This window comes from Psammomys obesus, unplaced genomic scaffold, assembly GCF_907164565.1.
Source record: "Psammomys obesus unplaced genomic scaffold, mPsaObe1.curated_primary_1811, whole genome shotgun sequence".
In the NCBI taxonomy this organism is placed as follows: domain Eukaryota; kingdom Metazoa; phylum Chordata; class Mammalia; order Rodentia; family Muridae; genus Psammomys; species Psammomys obesus.
Window position 1 is genome coordinate 954,605 of NW_026590905.1, and position 22,154 is coordinate 976,758.

The 22,154-nt window shown below is 47.9% G+C and overlaps 1 protein-coding gene across 5 annotated transcripts; it reads right to left on the reverse strand.

Moving 5' to 3' along the window:
• Positions 1–62: 62 nt before the first annotated feature.
• Cd27 (CD27 molecule) lies at positions 63–14,569 on the reverse strand. Of its 5 annotated transcripts, none has more exons than XM_055609446.1 (8): positions 14,338–14,569; positions 10,057–10,202; positions 5,376–5,516; positions 5,112–5,243; positions 1,584–1,760; positions 1,311–1,403; positions 817–936; positions 63–599 (listed from the first exon to the last, which is right to left on the reverse strand). In XM_055609446.1, the coding sequence occupies exons 2-8, from the start codon at positions 10,151–10,153 to the stop codon at positions 478–480; spliced, it is 882 nt and encodes a 293-aa protein (XP_055465421.1). In that variant the 5' UTR covers positions 10,154–10,202; positions 14,338–14,569; the 3' UTR covers positions 63–477. The 5 variants fall into 5 exon arrangements, with proteins under 5 accessions (XP_055465421.1, XP_055465420.1, XP_055465419.1 ...); XM_055609445.1 differs by having other exon boundaries at positions 14,097–14,569; XM_055609444.1 differs by having other exon boundaries at positions 14,054–14,569.
• Positions 14,570–22,154: the final 7,585 nt, after the last annotated feature.

The following is a 22,154-nucleotide window of genomic DNA, read 5'->3' on the forward strand; positions in this document are numbered from 1 at the left end:
AAAAAAAAAAAAAAATATATATATATATATATATATATATATATATATATATTTTTTTTTTTTTTTAAATCATATGTATGTGTGTCTGGGTGAGTGTATGTCATGTGTCTATGGGTGCCAGAGGAGGTCAAAGGTGTCAGATCCCCTGAAACTGGAGTTACAGGTGGTTTTGATCCATCTGACAGTGCTGGGACTCGAACCCTCGTCCTCTGGAAGTACAACAGGTGCTGCACTCACTGCTGAGCCATCTTGAGCCCTTTGGTGGTAGTTTTGCTCATTTATAGTGTGTTTTACAGCTAGAGCCTGAGCCTCTCCGAACTTGCTGAACCACACACCGGGGATTCTGTTCTTGTCAATAGCAGCCTCAGAAGGGCAGTTTGTCGCATGCACACAGAGAAGGGCTCTGATGATGATGGCAGGGGAGCGGACCACCACCCAGATCTCCCTGGATGGCACCCCACCGTTCCACTCAAGGGTTCAAGGGTAGGAAGCAGGCTCCGGTTTCCGGTAGTCTTCCTGAATGGGGACAGCACTGCCTTCCTCCTCCCTGGGGCAGCGGTAAGGACAGAGCTCTTCAGGCTCTGCCCGGCTGTCTTCGTCTGTGGAAAGAATCAGCCAAGTCTTGGTCAGCAGTGGGGATAAGAGAGGTGAAAGTGAGGAGAGAGGAGAAAAGCAGGGTGGAGGGGCAGGGGCTGGGGAGGCTGTGGGAAGGATATGGAGAGTGAGAGTAGGTGGGTGAAGTTCGGGGGGTGCTTTAGGGGTGGGTAGCAGAGCTGAGATGGTGGGCTGGGGCAGGAGGGGAGGCCTGTCTCTTACTTGGTCCATGATTTCTTCTTTGATGGAAGAACAAGATTCCACCCAGAATTAAGACCAGAAACATGCTGGAGAAGGTCATAAAGACCCGGATACAGTCTGAGCTGCACAGAGGTCTTCGGGCTGCAGAAGCAAAGATACCCTGAGGCTTTGGAGGAGGGGCTGGCCCTGGACTCCCTCAGCCCAGCCTGTCCTTTCGCTGTCACTGTCATCATCGTTTGGACCGGTTCCCTCTCTCCTAATCTCTAACTAGCTTCTGCTTCCCTCTGCCTCCTGCTCTGTCTGCCTCTGTCTTTCCTTCTTTTGTGAGTAGTGAATGGGTGTCTGTGCATGCAGAGTCCATAGCCAGCATCTTTTCCAGTGGGTGCTGGGAACTTTTCTCCCCAGCTCTACAGCCCCATCCCTCAGCCCATGCTCAGGGGTTTCCCAAAGGCTGTCCTCTTGGCCTCTTTCCTCAGTGCTTTCTCCATGGGGTAGGGATGAAGAAGCACACTCACATGGCAAGTGGGTATGGACAGTTGAGTCAGGGAGCTGCCTGAAGTCAGCTGCACTGTGTAGAGGCCAGCTGGTCCCGGCCTCCTCTGGCATCTCTGGGAGGAACAGACAGAATGAATCACAGCAGGGAACTTCCCATGATGCACCGGGCTGTAAGCCTGTGATCCCCAGGAGTGAGAGAGAGAGAGACAAGCTGACCCAGAACCTAGCTGGGGCTTAAGTGCAGAGTGGACCATGCTGGGCAGGCTGGCTGCCTGCCCAGGAGCAGTACATACGTGTGGCAGAAGATGAGTGGGTGGGTGGCGGGTGTGGGTTGGAGGCCTCAGATGGCTGTCTGGTCAGCGTGAGGCCTGCTGGATCACAGTCTGTACACTCCTGGTCCCGGCAATTCCAGCCCTTGGAGCAGGTGCACTTGGCATTGGCTGTGACTGTGCAGTTTTGAGTGAGAAGGCCTTCGGAGACAGGAGAAACAGGGTACAACAGGTCTTGAGAGAGCCGAGGTGCCTGCTTGCCCCTGACCTTCACCTGACACCGTTTCAAAGGATAGGAGTGTTTTTCATTCCTATCACCTTACCTCCCCACCCCCCACTGGCACCTGCTACCTTGCTATTATTGTTTTTGAAGAAGAATGGTCGACAGGAAGTTCACAGGCACAGAAACTGAAAGTAGAAGATTGTATGATTTTCTTTCCTACTCATTGCTACTTTGAAGCTTTTTATTGGCATATCAAATACTCTATAGAGATGTGCCCATCATACAAACAAAGCTTGAGATTCAGCATGAGAGGCGGAGCGATGGCTTAGCAGCTAAAGGTACCTGATGCTGAACCCAGGAGCCCGAGTTCAGTCCTTGGGACCCACATGTTGGAAAGAAGAGAAATGAGCCCTGCAAGTTGCCCTCTGACTTTAACCCACGCACTGTGGCTGGCAAGCACTTCCCACCCCCCAAACAAACAAATAAATATACTTTAAAAGTTTTTGTTTTTTTTTTTAAATGCCAGGTATGATGGCCCACACCTTCAATCTCAGCACTTGGGAAGTAGAGCCAGGAGGATCTCTATGAGTTTGGGTCCAGCTGTGTGTGGGTTCCAGGATAGCCTGGGCTACATACATAGTGATCTTCTGTCTCAAAAAACAAAAGTACAGCAACATATTAAGAAACAGTACATAAGCTGGGCACAGTGGCACATACCCGTAATTCCAGCACTCAGGAAGGTAGAGGCAGGAGGATCGCTGCGAGTTCGAGGCCAACCTGGTCTACAAAGAGAGTTCAGGACAGCCAAGGCTACACCAAGAAACCCTGTCTCAAAAAAAAAAAAAAAAAAAAAAAACTCAAACCAAAACACAAAAGCAGTACATAGCTAACTAACTCTTTTGTCCTCTTTTGGTAACTAAGCTCTCACAAAGTGGTTATCACTCCTACTTCTGCCATCATAAAACAACATCTGTGCTGTGTGAGTGGAATCACGCAGCATGATCTTATTTCTGTCTGGCCTCTTTCACTTAACCAGCTTAACTTTTTACTTAACTCAAATTTCCCTTTAATTGCTTTGTGAATTTTAGCTATTTTGTTGGCTCTAACTGCAGGCCACCCTTTCTCATGGCTATGTAATATTCCACTGTATGGATATACCACCATGCATGTATCCATCCATTCTACAGCCAGTGGACATCCGAGGAGCCACCAGTTTTTAACCATTAGGAATAGTATGCTTATGATTCCTAGTGTGTTTTACTGATTGTAGGCACCCTTTACATGGAAGATAGAAAGTTTGATCTAGTATAGGAACCAATGCTGGGAGCTCCCAGTAGTTGTACCAGGGGTGCTGGGCTGGGCTTACAGGTTGTTGGGGTTGAGTAGGGAGGTGACTCCCTGGAAGGCAACATCTGGATGGGGGACAATGCTCTTGGGAATTCAGGTAGCTCCAGGAGCCCTGCGGGCAGAACAGGGACGTAGGAACAGCGCATGGCAAAGACTTGCATCAACTGTAACGGTTTTCCTCTGCTCGAGGCCTGTCATGATACTTTGGGATTAGGCTGAGTCCACAGGCAAAGGTGAAGGATCCAACCTGGCGCTTCGTGAAGGGGTCGAGGGCAGACTGGGTTTGAGCAGAAGGCCTTTTGACAGGGCTACAGAGTGAGGCAGGAGGCTTCAGTTAAGAAATTCCCAGCCATGTGGAGGCTGCTGCCAGGAAGAGAGAATCTTACTTCTAAGTTGCGTCAGGAATATTTATGTTGCTTTGCTGAATGTGGTGGAACCTGCCTTTAATCCCAGGATTTAGAAGACAGATGAATCTCTATGAAGAGGCTACTTTGGCTTACCTAGTGCTCCAGGACAGCCAGGGCTGCATAGAAAAAAAAAACAAAAAAAACACAAAAACAAAAAAACTTGTCTCAAAGAAACAGACACACTAGAGCCTGTGTTGCTTTCATTACGATGTTGTTCATCTTGGTGTATAAAAAGCGTGGGATGTTTCATGCTTGCACGTTAATCTTTGCATCTCCCCAGTTTCAGCACATGAGCCACGGATGTGAGCCCATGACTAATATCTCTTAATGCTGTGCTGAGGACGAAGCCCAGACCACTGAGGTGGGAGATGGATCTCTTTGATAGTGGAAAAACTTTTGTTGCTATCGTTTGAGATGGGGGTCTCTCTGTGTATCCCAGCTGTCCTGGAACTCACTCTGTAGACCAGGCTGGCTTTGAACTCACAGATCTGCCTGCCTCTGCCTCCCCGAGTGCTAGGATCACAGGTGTGTGCCACAGTGCCCGGCTCCTACAATTTTTTTTTTTTCAACAGCAGGTAAAGAGGTTTTTTTGTTTTTTTTTTTTTTTTTTCTATATACAAAACAGTATCTTGCTGACAAACATTATTTCAAAGGGGCCTCTTTAAAGTGTCCTATTCTAGTGCCAGATAACACAGGCCTCCTGAATCCCTAGCAGAGGTGGGGAAATGACCGCCAAGCTTGAAAAGAAAGCTGCGGATATCCTACCTCTCCGTTTGCAAAAAGCAGAAGTTTATAAATTAGGAGAAAGGACAGATCTATTTGTTTTTTTCCCCCAGAAAGGCTTTTGTGCAGAAAGGCTGCGAGGCTCTGGCTTCTGACGTTATCCCCAGCTCCAAATTCTGAGCAGCCGACCTGCAGATGTGCCCTGGGCACACAGGCGGTTCATTCGCTGGAAGATGCTCTTCTGAAACCTGGGTTTCTGGAATTACCTTGCCACCACCCCCCCAAATTTTATAAAAATAACAATTTTTCATTGTTTCTGTGTACTCAGGACCTCAGAGGACAACTTGCACGTTCACTCTTTCCTTCTACCATGTGGCCCAGAGAATGAACTCCGGTCGCCAGGCGTGGTGATGCCAGGTACCTCCACCGACGAAGCCATCTTGTTGTCCCCACCCCTTTTTCTTTGAGACAGGGTCTTGCTGTGTTGCTCAGGTGGGCCTTGAACTCCTGTGATCAAGCAATCCTCCTGCCTCAGCCCGCCTTTTAGTTGGCTTTTGATGGACGTGTGTCATTGCGCCGGGCCCCATCGCTCCCTTTATTGTCTCAATCCTATTTACGGATCCCTCCTCACCGGTGGATCCTTTAGATTCTGCGCATCTCCCATGAAACCCTAGACCTCTCCCCACGCGCTCTGCCCAAGGCATGCAGTGCGTCAACACTGGCCCCGCTTCGTGGAAGCCTTGGAGCAGCTGAAGCTCTCGGACCCCGACTCTTCCCCACAGCCAGCCCCACCGGCCTTGCGGCCGCAGATCTTTCTCGGTGCCATCCTTCTGCACCCTCTGCCCCTCTCACCAGAGTTACAGTGTCTGCAGCTCTCGCAGTGTGGCCGGGTGTGGTAGCCTGGGGAGAAGGAGATGCCCGGGATACAGGGATCACACTGAGCCGCTGTTCTGTCCTGGCTACAGTCCTTCACAAAGAATGTACCTGTGAGCAGAGGGTCCCGCGTCAAACCCCGGGCTCTGCAGCTGCCTCGCTTTGCTTGAGCGCAGCCTCACCCCGCACACCTCCCTTCATCTCAGACAGCAATCGCCCAGCCCTGCTGAGGCCCACTCTTACCTGGTTCACACATCTGGCAACACAGTCCACCCCGAGTCCGGTAGTGTCTGTCTGGACAGCTCTTGGAGGCTGGGGCAGCTGAGAGCCTCACCAAGGTCCCCAGCATGCACAGCCAGTAGGGAGGTGGCCACGCCATGGCTCCTGCCCGGGGAGGTCTTTTCTGAGCCCCAGCTGGTCGTGGGAGCCACTATAGGTTCCTCTGTGCTCTGGGCAGCAGCTTCCACTTGGGTGGAACCTTTGACGGCAGTTGCAGCTGTTTTGTTTCTCTCTCTCTCACAGCAGCCTCCACCCCCTTCTCTTTTCCGCACCCTAGAGAGACTATGAAGGGGCAAGCCCAGCCCTGCTGCTCTTCACAGACACATGCCCTCCTTGGGCACCACTCTCGCTAAGGAAGCCAGTGTCTAGTCTATCTGCACACGCTGCCTGTCCTGGTCACAGGGCTGGCCGGTAGATGCCCTCATCTCTCCTTGGTGTGTCTCCTCTCTCATTCTTTCCAGAGATGACCAGTGTAAAGAAGAAAAAGGGCCAGATTGCAGATCGTCTCTGAAGTTCAGAGGGTCAGACTAGTTTTAGAGTCGTGACATTTTCAGCTTCTGCATAGAAGTAGCACCCCAAAAAACACCCTAGTAGAGGTGAGGTAACACGGCTAAACCTGACAGCTTTGGGAGACAGTCTTGTCTGTCTCAAGGTAGCTTCAGATTTGCTTTGTAGCTGAGGATGACTTCGAACTCTGGTCTTTCTGCTCTGTCTCCTGAGGGCTGCAGCTGTTACAGGGGTGTGCCGCCATGCCACTATTGCTGCTGGTGTTACAAGGGTATGTTGCCATGCCAGGTTCATGTGGTGCTGAGGACTGAACCGGAGACGTTCATCTAGGCTACATTGCCAGCCTCAGACGTAACACACACACAGCGAGGTCCCCGGCGTGTAGAGCCAGTACGGAGGTGGCCATGCAAAAGCTACTGCATGTGCCCAGGGGAGGAGTCATGGCAACCAGCCTGGCATAACTGGGGTTTGCTTTTCTGACCACAAAAGCTCTTCCAGCATTGCTTATAGTTAAAGGCCAAGAGTTGGCCCTTGTCTCCTGTCTTCCTTTCTGTGCTGCAAAATCGCCTGTGATTCCCATTAATCCTTGTGTGTGTTCGCATGTGTGTGCAGGGACTCGTGTGTACGTGTATGCACGTATGTAAGCTTGTGTGTGGAGCTCAGAGGACAGCCGTGGTTTTATTGCTTAGGTGCATCTATTTGTTATTATTATTATTACTAGTAATTATTATTTTAAGGTAGTATTTCCCACTGCCCTGTCACTTGCCTAGTGGAGGAGGCTGGCTGACCTGCAAACCCTGGGATCCTCCTGTTTCCACTCCTCCAGCACGGAGAGGAATACACGCAACCGTATGCCTTTGAAAACCAAACCAAACCAAATCAAACCAAACCAAACCAAACCAAACCAAACCAAACCAAACCAAACCAAACCAAAGAACATGGGATTTGGAGGTCAAACTCAGGTCCTTGTGCTTTCCTGACTAAGCCGCCACTCCAGCCTGATTTCCTTTCCTCTTAAGGCCAGCCTGTGACACAGATATGACCCACTGTCGGTAGAGACTCTTGCCAACCCTTCTCTTTGACTTGATCTCATTTATTCTTCCTTCCTGATTCTGGCTGGCCTGGTCACCAGTGTCTTTGGGCACCTGAACCATCTCCTCTTGTGGCCTTGGGCACGTGGCATTAAAGGTGGCTCCTATGTCAAGTCTGTTGACTACTCTCTGGGAATTCTGACTTGAGGATGTCGGAGTCTGCCCTGGAGGTGCATGGGCCTTTGAAGTCCCCCACGCTTCCCCTGCTGACTTATCTCATTTGGGGGCTTCACAGTTGTTTCCACACTGCTGGTGAAATGTCACAGCCCTGTGGTCACACCTGGGGATGTTAGATCTGCTCTCTGTCTCTCATGCTTCAGTTTCCTGTCTCTTCAATTTTTCCACCCTCCTTCCTTTCCCCAGCCCCCCTCTACGGCACTTCAAGGGTCCACTCAAGCCAGGAGCCACAGCGCGTTATGATTTAGAGTTGCTCAACGGAAAGCACCCTAGGCACGTGGCCATCACAGCCCACGACAGTGTTAGGACTAGAGGAATTATCTCCCTCATTCCCAGGCTCTCGGATCTTCACTGTTAACCAGAAATCTTCAGACAGATGTGAGGGGTTGAGCAGTGGATAGCTAGACCTATAGGAATGGATGTGACCCCGGCGTTGAGGAACTTCAGAGAAAAAGTTGCTAAAAGGGGGCTTTGAGTGCGCAGAGAACTTAACATCTTGATCAGACCATGAAATGTGTACTCCCCTGAGGCTTCCTCTTCTACTTACTCCTCCACAGGGGTTGGAACAGCGACAGGGCCTGCCTGGCTCTCCAGGAGCAACCCTGATGTTATGCTTTCTATCTGAAGCGAATCCCAAAAGGCTCATGTATTGAAGGTCCTGGCCAGAGCAGCAGCGTATTGGGAGGCTAGCTAGTTTCATCTGTGGACTTAGTCCTTTGATGAGTTCATGGCTAAGCAGGAAGAGGGTTCACTAGGATCAAGCCTTTGAAGGTTGTTTCTTGTCCTCAGGCCCTTCCTTTCTCTCTCTGTCCCTCTCTGTCTACTTTCTAGCTGCCGTGAAGTGAGTAGTTTTACTCCGCCTCACCTTTTTGTCATAAAGTATTGCTTCACCGCAGGCTTAGAAGCAATGGCACCAGTCAGTCACGGTTGGCATCTCTGCGACTGTGAACCAGAAACAAGTCCTTTCTCCTCTGAAGTCGCCTTCTGAAGTATTGCCACAACCATGGAAACAAACACACCACCTTTCATCTCTGTATTCTTCTCATCATATAAATTTGGAGCTCTGAAGCTAGACATGATCTCTCTACACTTCTAGGTCCTCAGGAGATTCGAGTCCAGGAGTTTTAGATCATTCTGACCGAAATAGTGAGACCTCTCTCTCCATCCCTTCCTCCCTCCCTTTTTCCCTTCTTTTCTCTCTTCCCCTCTCACATACACACAAGATATATCAAAACGCCATACCCACTGAACAATAACAATCTAATTTTTCCTCTCCTTGGCTTTTCAGATGCTTACTGATATTTGTGTTTCTTCTCTGGAGCAATGTTTCTAAGGCCTTTTCATCATGTTGTTTTAGATACAGATCTCTTATTGGAAATAGGTTTTTGAAAATACTTTTCTTAGATAACTTCAAAAGGTTTATTTTATGCTTATATATGCTTCCCTTCCCCCTGTGCCTTGTCAGGAATGAAGATATCCCCTGGCTACAGAAACTACTGCAAAAATGGTCCCCCCAAAAATTGGAAGAAAGAATAGGCTGAAGCTTGGGCTTCAGGGGGACCTCACCTCTTGGTGTTGTTTACACCCACAGAACTGAATATGTTAGATGGGGGATGTTACTTAAAGTCACCGTTGAGTCAAAGTTGCTAATCACTTATCCCTGATGGAATGCTTGTCTTGCTTCATCAGGCGGACCCAGTGTCACCACAAGGGTTTCCTTTTGCCTTTCTTCCTTTTTTTTCTTTCTTTTCTTTTGACAAAGTTTCTTTGTGTAGCCTTGGCTGTCATGGAACTCACTCTGTAGCCCAGACTGGCCTCAAATCCAGAGATCTGTCTGCCCCTCCTGCCCCCTGAGTGCTGGGATTGAACACCCAGCCCAAAATTACTGACTTGGAAGCTGAAAGATGAAGGCTGTGAGGCTCAGGATGTCCAGAAAGAAGAACCAGCAGGGTCACTGCTGTCTGCCTAGCGACCCTGACTGGAGCAAACCAAAAGATCCCCATCTTGTCCTGTTGTCCTGGGGACTGAAGTCAGGGTCTCCCCTGTGCTCGGCAAGTGATGTACCATCAAGCTACATCCATAGCCTGAGGCCTAGTTTAGACTTCTTTAGACTTCTGGCTTACAGAACTTGGGGGGCAGGAACTGAAGCAGAGATCAGCCTGCCTTTTTTTTTTTTTTTTTTTTTTAATATAACCCAGAACTACTTCTCTAGGGACATAACACCCACAGTGCGTTATGATTTCAGTAATAGGGTCTTAACATCTACTTGTGGTGAACACCACGAGCAGTGGCAATGGCATGTGCTGTTTTTGGGGGCCTCTGAAGAACTTTTATTTCTTTCTACTCAGATGGAGGCAGACAAATGGCTATACTGAACTTCTGACTGAACTTGTGTTGAGTAGGGTTCTTGTTCTTTTTGTTTAGGTTTCTACTTTCATGTAGGAGGACATATTTTCTAGTTTCCTGTCTGGTGGCTCCCAAGGTTTTCTCTCCCAGACTCTGGGTTAATGAAGTCCTGGTTGGTGCTTGCTGGCAACTGCCCATGGATGCTGTCTGTGTCTGACATTTCTTTCTGATTTTAGGTTTGTTTTTTTTTTTTTTAGATAGGATGATGGCCATGCACCATCACACCCAGTTTGTGCAGTGCTGAGTATCAAGCATAGCACCAGCCAGGAGGAGGTGGCACATGCCTTTAATCCCAGCAGGTGGGAAGCAGACAGGCAGATTTGGTCTACAGAGGGAGTTGAAGGAAAGCGAGGGCTACACAGAGAAACCCTGTCTCAGAAAACAAAAACAAAATAACAACCCCCCCCCAAACAACAAACACAAACAAACAAAAACTGAGTGCATTCCAGGGAGCAACGTATTACCTGAGCTATACTCAAGCCATGCCCAGTGTGGCACACAGTCTCCAGCCACTGCCTGCGGATCAAGACGTAGAACGCTCAGCTCCTTCTCCAGCACCATGTCTGCTTGCACACTGCCATGCTTTCCACCATGATAATGGACTAAACCTCTGAAAATGTAAGCCAGACCTAATCAAATGTTTGCCTTGATAAAAGTTGCCTCGGTCATAGTGTCTCTTCACAGCCATAAAACCTAAAATAAGACACCATGTTTAGGTGCTCAATAGATACTCATGTCTTCTTCCCCTCCACTGGTACTTGAGACTGCAAGTCCTCTGAGATGGGGTTGAAGGAACGGCAGTCAGGGCTGAACTGGTGGCATACGGAGGCCACAGAGGCGGCTTGCTGGGCCGAACACGCCTCCCACATGCAGCATTTGGGTCCCGCGTGTTGCTCTCTTTATGCCTCACAATGCAGAAAGACACCCCAAAGGGTCTCCCCTCTTTATCTGATTTGACTACCTCTTCCACGATTGGTTCTAGTTTTCACCCCGCTTTCGTGGCCACAATCAGCCTATCAGGGCACCCTACAACCTGAGCCTCAGAAAGCCCTTAGCTGGCCCAAGACATCCTTTAGAATATTTTATTCGTTTGAATGTTTTGCCTGCATCTATGTTTGTGCACCACACGCATGCCCGGTGTGTGCTTGCACGTCAGAAGAGAGTGTCTCTCCCCTGGAACAGGGGTTGTGGATGGTTGTGAGCTGCCACGTGGGTGCTGGGAGTCTAACTCTCATCCTCTGCAAGAGCCACAAATGCTCTAAACTGCTGGGCCATCTTTCCAGCCCCTAAGAGATAATTCTTGAAAACTTAAAGAAAAGAAAAAAGGAAAAAAAAAAAAAAAAAAAACCTTGAAAAGTGAGTGAGATGTATTTCATAGGCGTGAGCTCCCAAATGTGATGCAAAACCCTGTTATCTGAGTGCACACATCAATGGTAAGGCTGGTGAGGGGTCAGAACGGTGAGAGATAATGGACATGACCAGAGCTGGTGCTGCCTAACCAGAGACTGTCTCACCGTGGACATTCATATCATACAGACATCTGTAACAGAGCTCATGATACAACAAAACTGTAAATTACATTTTAAGATTTTTAAGTGAAGAAAAAAAGATCAAAATTTGTGGATAATAGTTCCTCCCCCCTTTTTCTTTCTTTCTCTCTCTCTCTCTTTCTTTTCTTTCTACGAATTGGGCTCTTAATTTTTTTTAAAGATTTATTTATTTATTATGTATTATATACATAATATATAATATGTATCTCACAATAGATGGTTGTGAACCACCATGTGGTTGCTAGGAATTGAACTCAGGACCTCTGGAGGAGCAGACAGTGCTTTTAACCTCTGAGCCAGCTCTCCAGCCCCCTGAGTTTGGCTCTTATGTAGCCCAGCCTGAACTTTTTATGCCAGGATCACGGGACCCTTAGAGACCACCAGGAGAGGACTCCATGCAAGAGAGCTTCATTGTGAGAGCAATCGAACTCGGGACCCAAGTCTCACTGATGCAGCAGTAGAGAAGTACGACCCCGAGCCCTGAGTGAGCAGGGTTTTTAAAGGGAAAAACTGCAAGCAGGGGGTTTCCATGACAGCAAGCAGGGGGGTTCATGCCTTGATGTTACAGGATTGGGTAAAAGCCATAGGGGTGAGGTGACCTTCTACATAATCACAATTGCCATTCTTCTAAGCTACATCTGGAACGTTGGGGAGAATTTTCCCAACAGATTCTCATTGATTATTGCCAGGGAGATTGTCTCTATTTTCTATCAAGTATTTATTCTGTGATATTTCCTGGAGGCTGTTGCTAGGAGAGTTAACTTTGTTTTCTGCCAACTGCATATTCTGTGATATTTCCAGGTACCTGAGTTCAGCTCCCGGTCAAGATGGCTCCTCATTTCAAAATGGAGTCACCCAGGCTAACTTAAACACTTCAAACTTAGTATGCAGACAGGGTAGTTCCACTCATTGTGCCTGCATTTCTCTTATGCTGGGATTATGGGTGTGTGCTGGAGCTTGGCTCTCATTCCCTTTTGGCCTGTCTCCTTTCTCAGGGCTGGTTCTCTGTCTGCTTCCAAGATGAGAGCACTGATTCAGGAGTATTCTTCCAGAACTTCACTAGGCAAATAAATACTCATGTGCGTCTTTAGAGATTATTGTAGCAAGCCAGGCCCGGGAACACATTCCTATAATCCCAGCACTCGTGAGGCATAGGCAGGAGGATGCATAATTCAAAGTCATTGTTGGCTATAAGGCAAGTTCAAGGCCAGCCTGGGTCACATGGTAACTTGTCTCCAAAAAATTAATCTTAGGGATATTCTTTGCTAAAAATAAAGGATTGAACTCAGGTTGTCAAGCTTGGCAGTAAGTGCTTTTTCTGCTGAGCCATTCATCAGTCTGTGTTTTGGTTCTTTGAGACAGGGTCTCATGTAGCTCAGGCTGGCCTCAACTTGCTGTATAACCAATTCTGACTTTGAACTCTTCCTGCCTCTGTCTTCCAAGTGTTCAGATTATAAGGGTGTGTCATCCTGCCTCACTGACTTTTCCTGTCTTATTTGAGGCATGACAGTCACCTCTGTTTTCTGAGGGAAACATCAAATAAAGCTGTTATTAGTCTCTGAACACAGAGCCAGAAATATAGGCTGAAGAAGAAATCCTACTCAGGTCTTTCCACTAGTTAAAAACTTCTCTCTGGAAATGAAACAGTGTATGATTGACAGATACACACTCTTTGTCTTTAAAGAAATTATTTTACTATTGTATATGTATTTTGTCTGTATGTCTGTGCACAGTTGGTATAATCTTCTTGTGGAATGTATACAATTTACTCTTGTTCATTCAGATGCTGATTTCTCTATCCAGACATTGCATTGTGATGCTTATTTTAAGCATCACCTGTCTCAAGTTTGTGTAAACATGCCACCATTTGTTCTCTATATTGTCAATTAAGCATCCAGCCAATGCTGTGCAATGGAGAGAATAGGGTGGGACATCCTGGTCTGGAGGGGAGGTGAAGGAACCGAGTGGGAGGGTCAGAGAGGAGAGATTGGCAGGAGAGAACTTGGAATCATGAGGAGAGATGAGCCGGACCTAAGATATGACTAAAAGCAAGTATAATGTGGGAAATCTGGATGGGAGGAAACTATGCAGGCTTGGAGGTTTAGGATGGAGTAACTATTGCCCAGCATTGTGCTCTAGGTTAATTAAATACATCCTAGTCTCTGTGTGGGGATTTGGGTATACAGCTGGTTTAGGAATAACCACTGTTTAACTAAAAGATAAATCAATAGTAAATATTAAAAATCAACAACAGTGCACCACGGGCACGCCTGGTCACGTGCATGCCTGGTGCCCTTGGAGGCCAGGAGAGGATGCGTCAGATCCCCTGGAACTGGAGGTATGGATGGTTGTGCTGGGAACTGAACCTGGTTTCTGTGGGAGAGCAGCCGGTGTCTTAACAGCTGAGCCATCTCCCCAGGCCCACCCCCACACATGTTCATGGTTTGCTTTTTAAAGTCTTATTTCTCAGATAAAGAAAACTAAAACAAGCTGAGTGGTGGTGGCTACACCTTTAACCCCAGCACTCAGGAGGCAGAGGCGGGCAGATCTGCTCTATAGAGTAATTCCAGGACAGCTAGAGCCACACCGAGAAACCCTGTCTCAAAACAAACAAACAAAACACCCCAAACAGGCTTTTCCCTTTATTGGTCTAGTGTCTTTGGCTGCCAGGTGGAATTCCCAAGGGCCCCAGCACACTTGTATTACCATGAATAATGTTCATGAATAATAATTCGCCTTTTAAGTCCAATTATATGTGCTGTAGCTCATCTCACGCTATACCCGGAGCTGTTGGTTCTGTTAGTGGACATCTGTACAGAGCCCCCTCCCCTTGTTTTGAGATATGGTCTCTTGTAGACTGACTGGCTTCAAACGTGCTTTGAACCTAGCTTTGAACCCCTGATCCTCGTACCTCCACTTCCCAAGTGTTGGGTTACACGTGAGTGCCGCCTTACCAACACTGTACAGAGGCATCTGAGGGGTCGCAAATTCACGAACGCTGAGGCTTCTCCCGACCTTTCACGGCCGCACACGGTGTGTTCCATAGAGACACCGAGTTTCCTGTACACTCAGGAGTGTGTCTGCAGTGAAAGCTGAACTGGCCACAGGTCCTGCCGAGTCTCAGGCCGAGCACCTCTCCTGAACAGGCTCTGGTAAGTTGCCTCCCAAAGCGGCTGTGCCAGTGCTCTTTCCTACCTTCGGCACAGTGACAGCTCTCGCTCTCTCTGCTTGGCGTGTTAAAAGTGCTTCCTGGCTTTTAACCGGAGGAACGTGCGGTCAGGTTTTGGTGGCCGGTCTCCTATGACAGGAGGGGCTGTCTGTGGCCCCGCTGTTGTGACCGATGTCTTCCTATCCCTGGGTCACCGTAAGTCTTTGGAGGCCCAGCCCTGGGTCCCGTCCTCTTGCTGCAGGGAGCAGGGTCCCTGTCAGTCACGTGGATGCCCTCTGCTCTGGGTTGGACACAAGCCTCTGTTGGACCATGGACTTTTCCTTTTTCTCTCTCAGTAACCACGTGAGGCTTCAGCCCTGCCTGGCTGGTGTGTTCCTTACCTGGCTTGTCAGGTGACAGTTGGGACTAGGGCTTGAGCACTTGATAACTTCCTGAAGACTGTACCAACTCCCAGCTCAGATGGAAGGGCTCTTTGGTGTGTTCTTTCTTATTGAGATTAAATGTAATGCGTGAAAGTGAGTGTATGTATGAGATTGTGTAAGTGAGTGTGTGTATGTTTGTGTGTGTGGTATTGGGACAGGGCCTAGGGCCTTACATTGCTCAGTTAACGGTTCAAGGATACAGTGGTAGAGGGCCTGTTTCCTGTCCTGGATTGTTTTCTGTTGCTGTGATAGAAAGCAGTGTGGGGCATGAAAGCGAAGCCAAGTGAGGAACTCAAGGCAGGAATAAGACCTGAGCTTGAGGCAAACACAAAGACCCGGGGAAATGCTGCCTCCTGGCTTGCTTCCCAGGTCTTGCTCAGCTACCTTCTTGTGCAGCCCAGGCGGGGCAGCTCCCACAGTGGGCTGGGCCCTTCTCCGTCAGTTCGCAGGTAAGAAAATGCTCCAGACATGCGCACAGGCCAGTCTGCGGAGGCAAGTCTTCACGGGGTTCCTTCTTCCCACCTTTGTCTGGGTTTGCGTCAAGTTGACAAACACCAGCCATGGCATCTGGCATACGTAGGGTCCCGTGTTCAATCCCTTTATTGCCAAGCCAAACAGTTTAAAAAGGGAAACCGTAATGCTATGAAGGGTCTTTCACGCACAAGTTATTGTGTGAGCGCGTTTTTAACTCTCCTGGATCTAACTAATGGGATTGCGGGGTCATAGGTGTGTGAGGGTCACTTTTTTTCATTGCCGGGATCAAATACTTAACAAAAGCAATTTAGGGGAGGGAGGGCTTACAGTTTCAGGGGATCAGCTCATCATGTCAGAGTGACCTGTGCTGCAGGAGGTGGGAGAGGGACAGGGAGAACTGGGAGCAGCTTTTAAACCTCAAAACCTGCCCCGCCCCCAACCTTGACGTATTTCCTCCTAACCCTCCTCAAACAGCACCTTCAACTGGAGACCTGAGGCCACGGGGGGGGGGGGGGGGGGGGGGGGATATTTCTTATTCAAACCACCACAGCACCTCAGTTAATCCAATCTAAAAACTCCCTCGAGGACATGCTCAAGAGACTTTTCTCCTCAGGGAAAAGTTCAAAAGTCTTGTTGACCATTACAAGTCCACCCCTTGACAAAATGACACCCAGACTTTAAAGCCACAACCTTCCATCTTTTGTCTCCATAATCACAAAGCCATTTTATAAGGTGAATTCAATCCATCACTAAATGTCCCCATAGTTCAGAAGAGCGCCAACAGTTTCCAAAAGTCCAACATTTCTTCTATAAAATAAAAAACAAGCCACAGGCTTCCAGTATATCCGATGGCACATAGTGACTATTCCACTTTCAAAGGGAGGAATGGGGACATAGCGAGGAAGGATCAGACCAAAGCTCTGCACGGAGGAGCATGGGGGCGGACACCAACTCCTGCCTCTCTGTGGTTGGCATCAAGGGTCCATGAGGCTCCCAGCAGCTTGGTAGCCACACCTCTTCCCCCAGTGCTGCTTGTAGCACAGATAGCCTCCCTCTTGACCAGCCCCGCCTCACGTCTGTGTGACCTTCCTCATAGACAGGCGTTTTTGCCGCTGTATGTAAATAATGGCTCCCTAAGAAATTGGAATTTCCCAGGAATCTCACGAGTCTGAAGGCTGGTGCCCGGCAGAGGAGGAATGTGTTTCTGGGAAAGAGATCTCACACAGTTCTGACACATTTGTTAGACCATCTTGCAGGGTTGGGACAATGATTTGTCAGTGACGGATGGGACAACATCTTGAGCAGGAACTTCTCTGCTTAAATGTAAACCTCACACCAGGGCTTGGGTGTCCCTGGAACTCTCTGCTCTTCTTCCTAATGTGGCCTCACCCAGTCAGCCTCCTTTTCCACTTTTCACTATTACTTGCCTGTTTAACTGGCCTATGGAGGACAGGTGGCCAAGCCTAATATGTTAGGGCTTCCAGGGCTCAGGTTCTGATAGGCCATGGCCAGGAGGAGAACAAAAACAAAAACAAAACAAAACAAAACAAAAAAAACCCAAAAAACAAAACAAAAACCAAAAATCAAAACAAACATTCTGGGCATTAGCCACTTGACCCCAGACGATGGAGCAGAAACATTAACTAGTCCTACATAGCTTCCAAAACGATTTTGTTTCTGGGATTTTTTCTAACTTTTCTACCTCATCCATTATCCGTTTCTTTCCTCTCTATCTGGTAAAGCAGAGAACTGGACTTTGTTTCGGGCTCTGAGAAAGTCTGACCTTTGGTAAGTTTCTCCCTAGTGGGTGCCCCTCGGGTGTTTCTCTTCTTGTAGTTTGGGTCCCCTTTGAGCTGTTTGGATTTGTTTGTTTGTATCATTTCAGCAATTGCTTCCTGGTGGCTGGCTTTGTCTTTGGGAGCCCTGTGTAGCTGAGGTCTTGCTGAGATCTTCGGGCTACTGTACTCTGAATGGCAGGCCTTGTTAACTCGGCAGCGCTTTTGAGCAAATTAGGAGTCCTCAGGAGAGGGCTGGAGAGATAGCCAAGAGGTTAAGAGCGCTGGTTGTTCTTTCAAACGTCCTGTGTTCAATTCCCAGGGGTCCTCAGGAACTTATCCCAGCACCTATTACAGGGAAGGCTGGAACGTGTTGGTCTTTTGGGGTGCTCCTCTGTTGAGCCCTTGGGTTCTGTGGAACCATTTGAGACAGAGAAGCAAGGGTATTGTGGTATCTATTATGATTTGTGTAACCATTGGAAACTATCGTGATGTTCCCTAGGGAGAATTCTAGTGACTTACCTCTGATAGACTTAGGGTAGTTATTAATTTGCATGGGGGCAAAGATTAACTTCCTCTTAGAATTTCTAATAAACAACTGAGTTGCAAAGCTCTGGTTACTTCAGTTTTGAGTTTTTAAAAAGAATCATTTTTATTCATATGTATGTGTGTATGTGGGTGCTTATGGAGTTCAGAAGGGGGCACTGGATCCCCTGGAGCTGAAGATAGAGGTGGTTTTGTGATGCCCTGTGTAGATGCTGGGCACAGAACTTGGGTCTTCTGAAAGGGTATTAAGCAAGCCATCTCTCTAGCCTCTTGAAATATCTTTAAACTTATTCAAAACACTAAAATCCTTGGCATACTTAATTTGAAATGAGAGTATGTGTATCCATTCATGAATGCAAACGTTTAGGAATGATTTGGGCTTATATTGATACATTCAGTGAAAAGTCTTGGATTTGGTGTTCAAGGGGAAACTGAGACAGATTACCTTTTGGATAAGAGGTTAGTAGATGAATGCCACAGGGGGCAACCTGGAAAGGGTTCTAAGGTGAATTCAAGCCCCAGTGATAGACTCTGTGGGGGAGCGGGCTCTGAGAACTCCGGCCAGGTGGGAGAATAACAGCATCTTTTGGTTTTCTTAGGGTGGGAGGAGGTTCCATGGCATGAGGCTGGTGCATCATATATGACACACACCTGTTTATGGGCTCTCTGATTCCTGGGCAGCCAGGTCAAATGGAGGAAGAGATTCGAATTTGAGAATGGAATACCCGACTTTGGGGATGTGGAGAAAGGAGAGAGGCAACCCAGTTAGTTAATGTGTGCCCGCCATCTGTGGCGTGTCGCAGGCCGCCCCTGACAGCCTGTGGCTTGTATAGGAGACACATGGGTGTGGCCTGAGCCGAGTCTGCTCTGAATTCTAACATAGAAGAGCTATGCTTCTGTGTCTTTTTTTTTTTTTTCACTGTTCCTTTGGTGGTGGTGGTGGGGAGGTTAACTAAAATACAGACATTTAATAGTCAACTGTAACATTTGGGACTGAAAAAAGAAAAAGAAGAACCAAAACCCAAAACTCCAAAACTGGTTAGCTGGGACGTTACCTGAGTCAGGCCGAACTCTGTTGACTGTGGGGAAAGAGTTAGCGACACATGAATAAACCAGAGTAACTTGGCAAGGCAATTTTTTACTTTTGCAAAAGGTGTGGAATGACACAAACCAGGCGAGCAAGCATGCCCGGGGTGAGATGCTCACGGAACTTTTGTCCTATGCGGGTGGTAACTGTGAGGCCGCTTCAGCTCGGAATGGTGTGACTGGCTGGTTCACCATCACCCAGGTGGGAAGGTTGTGGCAGAGTCTGACCCTCGCAGCTGCTAATTCTGAAAACTGAGGCTGAGAAAAATCTTGTTACAGCTTCTACAAGATGGATGACTAATATCTTACCTTATTTATTTATTTATTTATTTATTTATTTATTTATTTATTTATTTTTTTAAGCTCAAAGACAGTTGACAAGCAGAGTTGAGCTCTTGGCAATGGCCTAGAGGAGGGAGATAGGAAACAGAGTCATGCTGTGTGAGTTAAAAGTGGCATGGAGGTTAGCCACGTGGCAGACACACAGACACAGTCATGTGGCAGACAAGTGGCTGCATGGCCTCGTGGCAGGGAGGGAGCTTTAGAAAAAGAGCAAGGGAGCCTAGAGTACCAGGAGAAGCTACTTAGCCTCTGGCAGCTAAGTAGCTTAGCTGAAAGAGACAGAAAAAAGGAAGTGTGGCAGAAAGGTGGACAGACCCGCCAGAGCCTCGTGGGGCGGGAGGGGCTGCCTCTAGCTCACACTCAAAGGTGGCTGAATTGACCCAGACTGCTCAGAGATGTTCTAAAACACTTCTTGCCAGGCGAGCTTAAGACAAACATTTAGAAGACTCTGGACTCTGTATGTAGGCACAGTTTGGAATGATTTCTCTGCTTTGTCTGTATGAGATGTCCGTCTATTTTGTCAGCATTCAAATGAACTCTGCTCCTGGGATAACTAAGATTCTCGGCAACCACACCTTCAAACTCTGCATTAAAATTGGTAAAGCACACTTGTCTGAGACACAGCTCTTCTGCTGGCCAGGGGGCTTGGACTTGGCTCTGCATGGAGCCTCAACCACCTGTTCCCTATGCCAGGGCTCGGTTCGATGGGCATGATGACACACCTGTCTGGAGCCTACACTGGAGATGGCACTGAGGTCAGGAAACTGAGTGACTGCCAGAACGTTCCCCAGGATCCCTTCGGGCAACTCGTAGAGGTAACAGGCTGCATGTACAGTGCTGCACAGTAAGCACTGTGTGGTTGAGGCTCCTTGCAGAGCCAAGTTCAAGCTCCCTGGCCACCAGAAGAGCTGCGTCTCAGACAAGGGAGCTTTGCCAAGTTTATCACAACCACTGCATGCCAGGACCCCGAGGGGAAAGTGTGTGTACATTTTAAATGATCAAGTTTCCATGTTTTGCTAAGATAATAATTGCTTATACTTTCTGCTCTTCTTTTCAAGACTCCAACTACTTAGAAAACGAGGTCAAGGTTCATTTATGTATCTTTAGGACTGGGGAGATTGGCTCGGCAGTTAAGAGCACTTACTGCTCCTCATTAACCTAAAATAAATAAATAAATAAATAAATACAGGGCTGGCCAGATTGCTCAGTGGGTAAAGATGCTCTCTACCAAGGCTGACAGTTTGAGATGGAGACTGGGGAATCCATGTGGTAGAAAACCAACTCCTGCAAGACGTCCTCTGGCTTGATGCATTCTGTGGCATAAGTGTGCATGTGTGTGTGCCATGTACACGTGTGCACGTGTTCGATACAGACACAATTTAAAAGAAAGAAAGCTGCATTCCTCTCAGGACTGCAAAGATGGGACTTGGGGAGTCCCTGGACCTCTCTGTTCTTCCCAGTGGCCACACTGAATAAATCTGTATTTCTCCTTTTCAATACAACTGGCCCACTGAGCAGGTGACCGGGTCCAGACTGTTAAGGCTCTCAGAGCTCAGGCCTTGACCCTCAAAGCTCTTTCATCAGCAGGCGTCTCACTGTGCTGGCATACTCAGTGTCCCGGGGTCTCAGCTGCAGGTGTGGCTTCCCCTTCACAACCTCAGGAGGCCCTGATGGCCTCTCCAACTCTTGACACATACTGTTTGTCCTTCGAGGCTCTCAGGAACGTTGGTACAAGCCTCTACACCCTGACAGGCTCCATTACTGCCGAACAGGACCACGTGGGCGGCACTGCCACGTTCTATTGCCAGCTCAAGGTGTAGCCCGGCCTCACTGGACCACTGTTGAATCAGCTTCTGCGTGCCAACCCTGGAGAAACATTTCTCTGGTGGGTTAGTTTTCAACAGGAAACTCCTTTAGCTGCATTCTTAATTTAGGCCTTCACTATTCAAACGGATCTTCACAAGGTGGAACCTTCAATAGGTGGCATTTTTTTCCTCTGTTTTTTGGTTTGTTTTTTTTTTTTGGGACATGGTTTCTGTGTAGCTCTGGCTGCCCCGAAACTCACTCGGTAGACCAAGCTGTCCTCAAACTCAGAAATCTACCTGCCCCTGCCTCCTGGGTGCTGGGATTAAAAGCATGCACCAACTCCACCTGGCTGTTCAAGGTTTCCCCTTAACGGTGCTAGTCTCTTTAATTACAGCTATTTTCTTGGCACCCACCTTGTCTGCAATCCGAAACTACCTTCTTTCCTCCACAGAATGGCCCATCTTTGTATCTTTCTTCTCTACTTACTGCCCCCTCAACCGGCTCACTCTTCCTCCTTCTCTCCCTCACTGGATAAGGGCACTAAGCAGTAACCATAACACAGTCTGAATGTCATCCTGTTGTTTTGAAATTTTCTCAAAAGGATTAGGCCTTACTCACATTCTCAAGTCATGGGCAGATTACAGGAAGATTCTGTGGGAAATGCTAAATTATTGGATTCCATCTCAGCTTCTGATAAAGTCCTTGCTTCTCTCTGGAACCTCACGAACTGGGCCTCCATTGTCTGGACTTCTTTTGGTATTCTTGTCTCCTGAACTCCTATCCAGATGGCACATTAAAGTCCCTGTATAATATTCTAGAGTTTCTGTAGCTTAAAGCTTCAAACTCTTTCATGAACGTTCTTCTGGCAAACTTGTTTCAAGGCTTACAAAGAACCAGGAGTGAGGTTTTTTCACAGCAGTGGCCCACTTCTTGATACTGATTATACTTTATGAATGTAGGAGACGAAGTTACTTTTGGCTCACAGTTCAAGAGGGTACAGTCCACCACGTAAGGGGACATGAGAGAGTTGAAAGCGTGTTCCACATGCTCTTTCCTTCTTGTTCTGGTACCCAAGACCATGGCATGGCATCACCCACCTTAAGGATTGGTCTTCCTACTTCAGTTTAACCAGTCTAGAAACCCATTCAGAAACATATTTAAAGATTTGCTTCATGGGTGATTTCACATCCTGCCAAGCAAGTGTTTGTATGTGTTATTTCCTCAGATGAGGAGATAAGAGCTGTTACCAAGCCTTTCTAGCTTTCTGAAACTCTCCCTGGCTGGTTCAATTCAGCTGTTTTCTGGCCCAAACTCCTCTCCAAGCTGATTGATTCAAACTGGCTTCTCTTCGCTTCTGATTGAATTGCTCTGCCTGGCCTCAAACTAATTCTG

Bases quoted from the DNA above. Each gene is read 5' to 3' on its own strand.
- Cd27 (XM_055609444.1), bottom strand. From the start codon at position 14,115: ATGCCTCTGTACAGTGTTGGTAAGGCGGCACTCACGTGTAACCCAACA. The intron at 10,203-14,053 runs GTACGAGGATCA...TTACATTTTCAG, and splicing joins CCAACACTTGGGAAGTGGAG to AGGTTTAGTCCATTATCATG. The intron at 1,761-5,111 runs GTGAGAGGGGCA...CTGTCTCCGAAG, and splicing joins CTGCAGACACTGTAACTCTG to GCCTTCTCACTCAAAACTGC.